The sequence below is a fragment of the Leucoraja erinacea genome, chromosome 21 (assembly GCF_028641065.1).
Source record: "Leucoraja erinacea ecotype New England chromosome 21, Leri_hhj_1, whole genome shotgun sequence".
In the NCBI taxonomy this organism is placed as follows: Eukaryota; Metazoa; Chordata; class Chondrichthyes; order Rajiformes; family Rajidae; genus Leucoraja; species Leucoraja erinaceus.
This window is the reverse complement of record NC_073397.1, coordinates 18,918,306-18,929,753: the sequence shown is the minus strand read 5'-3', so window position 1 is coordinate 18,929,753 and position 11,448 is coordinate 18,918,306. Positions and strand designations below refer to the sequence as shown.

At 38.8% G+C, this 11,448-nt stretch overlaps 1 protein-coding gene across 2 annotated transcripts in view; it reads right to left on the bottom strand.

Annotated features, from left to right (window-relative positions):
- Positions 1-357: 357 nt before the first annotated feature.
- asip1 (agouti signaling protein 1) overlaps positions 358-11,448 on the bottom strand; it is a 36,325-nt gene continuing 25,234 nt past the window's right edge. The window contains exons 1-4 of one of the 2 annotated variants that reach the window (XM_055652291.1): positions 11,135-11,223; positions 8,613-8,785; positions 2,903-2,973; positions 358-716 (exon numbers count right to left, since the gene is read on the bottom strand). In XM_055652291.1, the coding sequence (XP_055508266.1) occupies positions 528-716; positions 2,903-2,973; positions 8,613-8,769 (417 nt within the window). In that variant the 5' untranslated portion in view covers positions 8,770-8,785; positions 11,135-11,223 and the 3' untranslated portion in view covers positions 358-527. Of the gene's footprint in view, positions 717-2,902; positions 2,974-8,612; positions 8,786-11,134; positions 11,224-11,448 lie in introns of those variants that run through there. The other variant, XM_055652292.1, reaches the window with a different exon arrangement.

The following is an 11,448-nucleotide window of genomic DNA, read 5'->3' as shown; positions in this document are numbered from 1 at the left end:
TAAACCGTTTTAGCTCATTCTTTGCACCCTTTCAATATGAACTGCTAAAATAACATTGAACAAGAAATATTCAATTGCCATCTAACTCCATTCCCTTCTTCCTCCCCCTTCCCCCACCGGCCTCTCCAATCTCATATCATCCTATTGGTGTTTCTTTCTTCAAAGCAACTGTCTTCATGGTAAAGTGTGAAGCAAATTGATTTGAAAAATCATTGCATATTCATGAAAGCCGCTATAAAATAAACTAATTGGATATTAAGCTGATGAACATCTACTCCACCTGTATTCCTCCACTCCTCATTCTTTAGCCAAACATTTTTGTGAGACAGAAGTTCCACAGAAGTAGCTTACATCAAATATGGTGAAAGGCTATAAGAGTTTATTAGTGGTTTGTAGATAATTCTTAGTCGATTGGAATCCACTGTTACCCTTACCCATATTAAATTCAACAATAACCAAAGAGAAGGCATGCATATTATATATTTTTCATTTGTATATCTTTGTGTAAATTACACAAAGTCAACCACTTATGTTCTGTCCATGCACTTGGAATTCAGCTTCCGGCAATAGCAGACTGTGTTGAAGAAACGACAATGGCAGAAGGCGCAGGGATTGCAACATGGTGGAGATGGTGGTAGGCACATTCCCCAGAGCTGCACACAGTGACCGTTGTACGCTCTTAGCTTCTTCACCTTGTGGATCATTGTAATCCCGTTCTGAATTTAAGGAAATGAAAAGTAAAGGTGAGAAAATTATGGTAAAATCACTGTATTAAATGTTACTTTACAGAAGAAGAATATAATTTTGTTATTGATCTGTATTTTTCCTAATCAAACAATTGAGAGAAGGTCCAAAGTTCAGGACACCATTAAAAAGTGAAGAAAATGAGATAGAAAATATAGTAAACCCAACCATAATATAGCATCAAGCTTTGCTTTTAATTGTCAGTAAGGGGAAGGGAGATTGAATGATGGAAAGAGTTTTACAACACAGTGACGCAAGGGCGGCACAGTGGCACACCTGGTAGAGCTGCTGCCTCGTATCATCAGAGACCCAGGATCGATCCTGACCTCGGGTGTGTCTGCGATGTTTGAACATTCTCCCTGTGACCATTTGTGTGTTTCCTCCAGGTACTCGGGGTTTTCTCCCACAGCCAAAAGACGTGTAGGTTATTTGGCCTCTTGTTAAATTGTCCCTGATGTATAGGGAGTGGATGAGAAAATGGATAACTTTGTGATTGATGAACTAGATGATCGGTGGTCGGCGTGGACACGAAGCCGAAGGGCCTATTTCCATGCTATATCTCTAAACTAAACTAAATAATCACCTGTATTGATTTCAATACAAAGAGAATATGACTAGAAAGAATCCCATGCATAACTTTATCTTCAATGTTTGGGACTGGGCAAGTTGATAGCAAGAATAAACAAGGAGACGTCAAGAGGATTGCATTTGTACAGTATCCATTCATATTTTTATTTTTCTTCATTCGATTGTATCATACTATGTGACATTGTTTTAACCATTATTATTGAAATGTGCTTTGACTCTTTCTGCTGCATTAATCTCAACTTTGTAAGTAACTCCTTAGCAATTGGCTGACATTTGTGGGGGACATCTGTTTACCTCTGGTCAATGTTACATTGGGTGGGAGAGGCGAGATATTATCTGCACAGAACTGCATAATCTGCACGTCAAGAAATGCAGGTTGAATAAAAATTGTTCATATTTTACTTCTATCACACAAATTCAGTGAGAATGGCCATAACATAATTGGGCGACATGGTGGCCCAGCAGTCGAGTTACTGCCTTACAGCGCCAGAAGCCCGGGTTTGATCCTGACTAGTGGTGTTGTCTGTACGGAGTTTGTACGTTCTCCCTGTGACCTGCATGGGTTTTCTTTGGGAGGTCAAGTTTCCTCCCACACTCCAAAAACGTACAGGTTTGTGGGTTAATTGGCTTGGTAAATTTTAAAGTTGTCCCTTGTGTGTGTATGTGTAGGGTGGTGTTAATGTGTGGGGATTGCTGGTTGGTGCAGACTGCTGGGCTGAAGCGCCTGTTTCTGCGCTGTATCCCTAAACTAAACACATACGTTGCCAGTACCTTGTTGGCATTGGATCCCTTTAAAGAGATTGTCCAAATTGAAGAATCCTTAGAATGAGCTTCGAAGCATTTAACACTTCGGATTTCTATCACTGGGAACAGCAACAATTCTCTGGAGATGTAGCAGTTCAGCTGGTCACTTAACCACACACTTTTGCATGGGAATGTGGTGAATGATTGTGGCTAGCATCAAAGGGCTGTTACAAGAACAATGTGTTCAGCTACAATGAAAGTTAGAAAGGGTGCAGAAATGATTCCCAAGAAATTGGGCTTGAGTTATGGAGAGAGGTTGGATAAGTTGGGCCTTATTTTCTTTGGCGTGTAGGAGGCAGAAGGGTGACATTGAGATCAGGAGGGGCATGGTTAAAATGAACGCTCAGTCTTTTTCGCAGGGTGGAGGATTCTAAACTAGAGGACATAGGCTTTAGGTGAGAGGGGAGAGATTTAAGAGGGACCTCTGGAGAGGAAACTAGTCGCCCTTGATCCTGAGGGACTACCAAAGAAGAAGATTAAGGATAGTCCATTTCTATCCTCAATTCACACAAATGCATTCCAGCAGAGATAAGTAGATAATTGGATGCAGGGATCCTGGCTAGTATTTAGTCTGCTTTGTTCAGGACCGTAAGGTTAATGCTAATTCTTCTACTGTAGGTCAAACTAAATAGCCAGACCAAAAATAGGACCAACAACCTTCCTGGAGGTATGGCACAGTAATAGAATGGGCAGTGGACAAAAATATTTATATTAAATTCATATTGCAGGAGGAGTCAGCCCTCAGTGGCTGATTGATTTTACTCACTCTTTTCTGTTGAATGGGGACTTTCCTTCCATTCTCTCTTCTGAAGTTCATTTTCCTGTTACTTGGCAATTCTGTAAGGAACAAAAGACGGTTGGAGTATTGAGTGCAATTTTGAAAAATGTTGTAAAATGTGATGATACAACTTGAACAAAACTTTAGAGACATAATGACAAATTTCAAAAATAAATGATGTAATTGATCGTTTTGCCTTAGTGCTGCTATCTACTTAAATTTACAAGTGCTGCTCGTTGCCACTGAAGCCACAGCTGATCTAACTTTGTAGTTAAATATACTGCATGTTGAAGAGAAGTGAATCGTTCAGCTCTCGGTGCTGCATTGTCTGAGGCCTATGGGGAGAGGGCATCCCTCCCAGGCCTAAGCTGTAACATAAGAGAATAGCAGTGTTAGAATATTACCTGGAATATCTTTACTTCCTTTCTCAATCAAGGAGGCAACGATTTGCGATTTTCAAATTCCCCCGGCAAGCCATCTGCTGCCATCATTCACACTTAGAAACATATAAAATAGGTGCAGGAGTAGGCCATTCGGCCGTTCGAGCCTGCGCCACCATTCAATATGATCATGGCTGATCACTTATCTTAGGAACCTGGGATGCAATTAACTAAACATGGTAATATCCATTCTCAGTATAACCAGTCATTCTTGTCAATCCCATCCATCAATTTTCACATCATCCAGTATCTCTCACATCTCTGTTTCTACCCTGTCACTTTACTCATTCTAAGTAGAAATTGATACAAAGTATTCATTAATAATCTGAGGCTTTCCCTGCAGCTCTTATCAGTAATCTTTGACCCTACCAGGTCCAGGCATTGTACTCATTGGCTAGTTGAATGTTATTATAAGATTTCTGGGTCCTTACATGAACTATTTTCTTATTTTCCTCTTTCCCAGTCTCATTTACTTCACATTGAATATAGAATAGCGTTGAACATAGGAACAGGCCTTTTAGTCCATAATGTCCGTACCCAACATGCTGCCAAGTTAAACTAATCTTATCTGCCTGCACATGATCCATATCCCTCCATTTCCTGCCTATGTGCTTATCCAAAAACGTCTTACAGCCACTCTTGTATCTGCCTCCACCACCATCCCTGGCATCACGTTCCAGGCACCCAGCAATTTCTGTCTAAAAAGCATATCTCCTTTAAACTTTGCCCCTTCCACCTTAAAGTTATACCCTCTAATCTTTGAAATCTCCACCCCCAGGAAAATGGTTTAGACTGTCTACCCTATCTGTGCCTCTCATAATTTTATATACTTTATTTTATATATTTTATATATTTTATTGTAACTAGCCTAGCTCTTGTTTGAAAAGTGTATGGCTTACATGCTCCTTTATTTTTGTTCATTATTTTCTCCATCTCTCTTCTCATGGAAGGAGCCTGGGTTCTGCTTTCCTCTCATTAGAATAAACCTAGCGGTACTGGAAGCATCACTTCCCTAAAGGTTATCCTTTGTTCTGTAACGGTCTGCACTGTCAAACTTTAATTCCATTTTACCTTGGATATATTCCTTCTCATTCAATAAAAGGTTACCCTCTTCCAAAAATAGATAACTCCTTGCCCTTCTCCATTATTAATATATATCCACTAAACACTGATGTTTCATCCATTAGATCAACTTCTCTCCTCAACATCACTTCTCACAATATATTTTCCTAGAGATCCAAGAAACTGCAGATGCTGGAATCTTGGGCAAAACATAAAGTGCTAGGGGAACTTGGGGGGGGGGGGTCAGGCAATAATGAACAGGCAATGTTTCGGGTCGGGACCTTTCTTCAGTGTGGGGAAAAAAAGGTCCCAACCTTCGATGCTGCATGTCTGACTGAATACCGTTTCCTAGTTGAGTGAGAAACTCTCTTGCATATATTTCAGCAATATCACTGGACAGTATCTCATTCATAATTCACAATAATAGTTGCAGGTACAATCTTTCTGTTTCATTTCATGTCAATCAAGTTAAACCCATTTCCAACCCTTTCCATTAAATATAATAAAATGCCCATTCATTATAGGGAGAGTAGATTCTCCTAATGTGAATAGGAGCGTTCCTTCCCTTCTTTCTCTCAATAACTGTAGAAGAGTGTGTAAATATCTAAAACAATATCAATGAAATATTTCCACACACCAAATCTATCCAGGGCCCAAATAAATAACAATTATCTGACAGAATCAAAAGCCTTCACCAAATCTATAAAAACCACAATGTCCTTAAAATTTATTTTAGCTTCCAATGGCCAATTATTAAGAATTGCTATATTTTGATTGCAGCCAGGGATTGCATTAATAAAATCCTTTGTCAATCATGATAGTAAGTACCATACATTGCATTTTTATGCTTTGCTTGCTCCCTTGTGCTGTGGGCAGGTCTTTACTCCTTCAAACTTTTATCGCTCCCATTTTGAATAGTTAATGCTAGAGGAAATGTTAACTGTTAGTTGTAGTCCAGTCTGTGCACTTTGGAAGCCATCCTGTAGTTGGTTCTGAGGTTGTCTGGTCAAGTCCCCTGATACGTTTTAAGTTTGTTATTGTCATGCATGTCAAAGTACAATGCAAAGCAATGTTTGTATACTATCCAATTAGATCTGATAATGGTATAAATAGAATCGAGCCAAACTCAAGTACAATGGATAGAGCAAAGGGGAAGATAGAGAGTGCAGAATGTAGTTCTCAGCAATGTGGCACATCAGTTCCAGAGATGAGTCCAACGTACTCTAGCTTATGAAAGGACCGTTCAGAAGTCTGATACCAGAGGGGAAGACGTTGCTACTGAGTCTGGTGGTGCGCACTTTCAAGCTTCTGTACCTTCTGCCAGAGTGGAAGAATAAGGAATGACTATGGTGGGGCAGATCTTTGATTATGTTGGCTGCTTTTCCAAGGTAAAGAGAAATGGAGATGGAGTCAATGGTGGAGAGTCTGTGTGATGGACTACAATTTCTTTTGGTCTTGGGGATAACAGCAAAATGTTTAAAATAGCAAAATAGCAATAACAGCATGGGTGATTCACCAGAATGTTGCCTGGATTGGAGGACTTTAGTTATGGAGAGAGATCGGATAGGCAGAGATTATTTTCCTACAGGAAAGAGTCTGTTCAAAGTTTTTTTTTTTTTTGAGCAGCCATTGTGAGGGTAAATGTGTGCAGTATGTGAGTAGTAACTGCTGGGACAAGTGACTTGATTGCCTAAAACACAGTCCACCATCTACAAGACACAAAATAATCTCCACTTCCCTGGATGTGAGGCTTCTGTAAAGCTTGCCATCATCCAGGATAAAGCAGCCTCCTTAAATTTCACACCATCCACTAGGTTGACCATTCACTCCATCACCAACACTCCATCTGCAAATATGCTCAAGCAACCATCAAGACTATGCCAACATAATTTTCCAAACTCACGACCGCACCTAGAGGGACAAGTAGAAGAATATATTTGGTTAATAAACTCCGTGACGTTTGTGGAACAGTTGGAAAAATCAATAAAAATGTGGCAATTTGGCATTATCATTTGAAGCCAAATTTTGCTGTAACCTCAGCAGTTTTTTTATTTTCTTTTTTCTTTTATTTAACCTTTATTTAACCAGGAGAAGTCTCATTGAGGTTAAAAATCTATTTTACAAGAGAGTCCTGGCCAAGACAGGCAGCAGCACAGTTCCACAGTTACAGACAATAATTTAAAAAACAACAGAGAACATATAAATAGAGTCAGTCAGAACATCATCAAACAAAGTATGTACAGACAGAAGAGCCCGCTTCAACATCATTAAGAAGGGATTTAAATCTGTTTATAGAAACCAGCTCCTTAAGTTTCAGTTCATTCTGCAGCTGGTTCCATGCGAAGGGAGCAGCATAACTAAATGCCCCTTTCCCCAGTTCAGTACAGACTTTAGGTACAGTTAATAAGAACAAGTCCTCAGAGCTGAGCTGATAAGTTCCTGTGCTTTTTCAAATTACATACTTCTGCAGGTATGAAGGAAGAACACCGAGGACAGTCTTATAAATAAGGATATGCCAATGATGGAGTCTGCGGGTGGATAGGGCAAACCATCCAACTTGAGCATACAATGAGCAGTGGTGCGTGAGGGTTTTAAAATTTGTAACAAATCTCAGTGCTCCGTGGTAGACCGTGTCCAAAGACTAGGCATTTTGAAGATGCATTCATATATAAAACATCACCATAGTCCAACACAGACATAAACGTTGCAGCAACAAGTCTTTTTTTGGCTTCAAAAGAAAAACAAGACTTGTTTCTAAAAGTAAAAACCTAATTTTATCTTTAGTTTTTTCACGTTGCTGGATATGAGGTTTAAAAGAGAGAGAATCGTCAATTATAATTCCCAGATATTTATATTGAGACACAGATTCAATCACAGAGCCCTGCAAAGTGGTGATAGGAGGGAGATCCGAGGGCTTTGATTTGGCTTTAGTGAACAGCATAAGCTTTGTCTTGTCAGCATTTAAAACAAGTTTTAAATCACACAGGTTACGTTGCACAGTGTTAAAAGCAGTTTGCAGCTGACAGAGCCTGATTTGGGGTAGACGCAGAGCAATATATCACTGTGTCGTCAGCATAAAAGTGCAAATTTGCGTTCGGAGCTTTATGATCTAGACTATTAATATAAATAGTAAATAATAAAGGTCCTAAAACCGATCCCTGTGGCACACCCTTGGATACATGAAGAGAGCTAGAAGTAATACCTTCTGCTTGCACACACTGGGATCTGCCTAATAGATAGTTTTTAAACCAACAGACGGCTTGATCAGACAAACCGATGCTGCATAGTCTTTGTAACAATAAGGCATGATCCACAGTATCGAAAGCCTTTGATAGGTCAACGAAAAGGGCTGCACAGTGTTGCTTGTCTAAAAATTCAATAAAATAATTTACTACTTTTAAAGTAGCTGATGACGTACTATATTTTTTCCTAAAACCAGACTGAAATTCAGATAAAATACTGTTAGTTGATAAAGTCCTTCAGTTGTTGGTTTACAATGGATTCCAGCACCTTAATTAAAACAGACAGTTTGGAGATGGGCCTAGAGTTGTTTAGCACAGTGGGGTCCCCCCTTTTTAACAGTGGGAGAACAAAGGCAGATTTCCAAATAAGGGGAATTTCGTTTGTCTCCAGGGATAGATTAAAAAGATAAGTCAGAGCCAATGCAATAAAATCAGTGCTAACTTTAGGAAGTAAGGCTCAAGGTTGTCTGGACCTGCCGATTTTTTTTTTTTGTGTCTAAACATCTCAGGGCCTTGTGCACCTCTAAAAGTGTAACAGCGTCAAAAGTAAAGGCTTGTCCCTCAAAAAAACAACTACTATCAGAGCAAGTAGAGGAGCCTTGAGCTGTGTATTGAGAGTTGAAAACAGTAGTTAATAACTGGTTATAGTCTGAAGAAGAGTCTTGACCCGAGACGTCACCTATCCATGTTCTCCAGAGATGCTGCCTGACCTGTTGAGTTACTCCAGTACTTTGTGTCCTTTGGGGTAACATTTCCTGGAAACCTAATGTCATCAGAATTAAACGTGCATCTTTTCAATCACAGAGTACGGTGACTTTAAATGAATTACTCACTCACACCAAAAAGTGATTTTCAATACACTCCGTTAATTGCTTTACCCTCTGAATAACACTGACACAGTTAATAGAATAATATTTTATTTGCTGGCCAAATAACCAATAAATTGTAACTGACCCACTATGGAGATGCCGGTGTACTTGGATTGATGAAGATCCGAAATGTTATTGTTTTGTGGAATTTCGGGTTTTCTTTCTTCAATAACAATGTGTGAGTATACAAGGATGCAGCAGGTGCATTGGAGAATCCAGTAGCAGTACACGGTCCTAGCCATCTTAGATGTTGAAGAACTATAGAGTGGGCAAAATAAAATCAGTCATTACCTGTGCACCTGCAGCAAGAATAACCATGTATTTTAATAGAAATAAAGTCCTTGCAAATTTACAGTTTTATTCACCTCAAAATGGCCAAAATCTGAGTATCTATATTATAGAACATCTGAATATTCTCATATAGAGAACATAATATTAGAATTTTATTCTAATATATATTATAGTCAGTCATATACTTTTGATATGTAATTATTATCGTTATGCGGACAAATATGAACATTTAGTTATGCTCAGTAAAATCTTACATATTGTAGTGAAGTGTAAAAGTAATTCATCTGGTCAATTCAAGGTTCAGTTGGCTCATGGATGAACTTTGGGATACCAGAATCCATCCACACAGTGGGCTCATTTAGGTCACCTGATCATGTGCTGTCCTGTTCTATGTTTTATGATATATTTATTTTTCCTTTGCCACTCACTTGCCCATTGAACCTTTATCTTGGGCAAAGTTGGATACTTTACACTTTGTCTTTTTAATCAGTTGTGGAAAGCTGAGAGGGTAGTACTGACCTGTGTAGCCATCTTACAATTTTCCAATCTGGTTATTTTTACTCTCTGACCTTCAACCAGTTAACTTTAGACTTTAGAGATACAGCGTGGAAACGGGCTCTTTGGCCCACCGATACCACGCAGAACAGCAATCGCTGTTCGACGTGGAATCACTGAGCCTGTTTCCGTGCTGTATCTCTAAAGTACACAAGCACTTTTCTGCATTCTATGGACAATCTCCAATTTTTTTTTTTACCAAAGTCAATTAACCTACCAACCTGTACATTTTTGGAGTGTGGTATCCACATACAAATGTAATCTATGAACTGCTGCATGTAATAACTCTGGATTTCAGAGCATCGGGTAGTTTCTGAAGAAAATTGAATACTGTGGAAGGAGTGTCTGGAGTCTGGCAACTTAGTGAATGATGCAGAACATTCAAATTAACAGAAATATGTTCCAAAGATTAATGGACATGAAATGAGGGGATCAGGGTTTGTGATTATGAAGTAGCAATCTACTCTCCATGTGTGGAACACATGGAAGTTAGGGCCTGTATTTCTTTTGTTGCATTTTAGATAAGCAGTAACCACTACTACTTTATATCTAATTTAGCACTGTCTTATTAATACAATCCCTGAGCATAATAATTGAAGTTTGAAACATAATGTGTTGTTGTAACTCAGCAGGTCAGTCAGCATCTCTGGAGGGCATGGTTAGGTGACGTTTCAGACCAGGACCTTTATTCAATCGGTCTGAAGAAGGGTCCCGACCCTAAGGGTCCCGACCCTAAATATCGACTATCCAGAGATGGTTCCTGACCAGCTGAGTTCCTCCGGTACTTTGTATGTACCTGGTAAGTCACGATTCCAGCAGAAACTTCCAAAAGACGTGGTCTGCATTTATCAACTTACTACAAGTATAAGGTGCAACAATACTTTAAAAAAGAAATGGTGTCGGGTTCTGGTAAGGGGGATGAAAAATATGTAAAAGTTGGTATATCCCTTTTTGCACGGTTTTTATAGTAGAGCTTGTGTTTCTTTTTCTTTCTTTCTTTTCTATGGCCTATTTCTTAACTTTCTTCTCTAATTCTTAATTGTTTAATTGTTTTTTCTTTTTGATCACACTTTCACACCAACATGACTCTCTCTCTCTCTCTCTCTCTAGCTTAAAATGAAGGGGTACAATAAATGTAATAAGATATATGTGGCTTGTACTACTGTAACTTACTGTACTTCTAATAAATAAAAAATAAATAAATAAGATTCCAGCAGATGCAGTTCTTGCTTGTGTCTCCAGGCACTGTCTGAAAATATGTAAGTGTCTTAATAATATACTGAAGTATGCCATGCGAACTAAGAAACAGAAAATACTTGCAGTTTTGACAAATTGCATTGACATGTTATTATTTTGCATGAAGATTATTTATTGAATTGCTAGACAATTACCATTCCGTATCTCATACTTCGGAGAAAATTCTGTGTTTTGTCATGTACCATAAAATATTTTACTCTGCTAATAAGATGAAGGTGCGGTCTGCGGCATGATTGTTGTATGGTTTCATTTGGTATTTAATTATGATTCACTTTGCAATTAGTGATATTGATACATGAACCATATTTTGGGTCTGTGAAGCGTCCTATATGCATCATAGACGAAGACCTAGAAAACCTCATTGAAGTGATGGAAAACATCTGATTTGGAGTAAACAAACCAAAGAATGAGCCGCTGAATGAACTCGGCAGGTCAGGCAGCAACTGTGGTGGGAAAGGGATGGTCAATATTTTGTGTTGAGACCCTGCATTGGACATTCATTACCTTTACAGATGCTACTTGACCTGTTGAGTTACTCCAGCAGCTTAGATTAGCTGCAGATTCAGTTTCTTGTGCCTCTAGAGTAAACAGAGCTGAAAGAAATTTGCATTCATAATCAATTAAGGTTGGAGAAATTAATGACATGGAAACACAATAAATGACAGGACCCACATAAAAATAATTTTGAAGGAGATAGCTGTCGAAATAGTGTTTGCCCTCTTCCAAATTAAAAAGAGTAGATAAGAATATACACAGGCATGAGAGGAGTTACCTCCAGGTTCAAGAACAGTTTTTATTCCATCAACCATCAGGCTCTT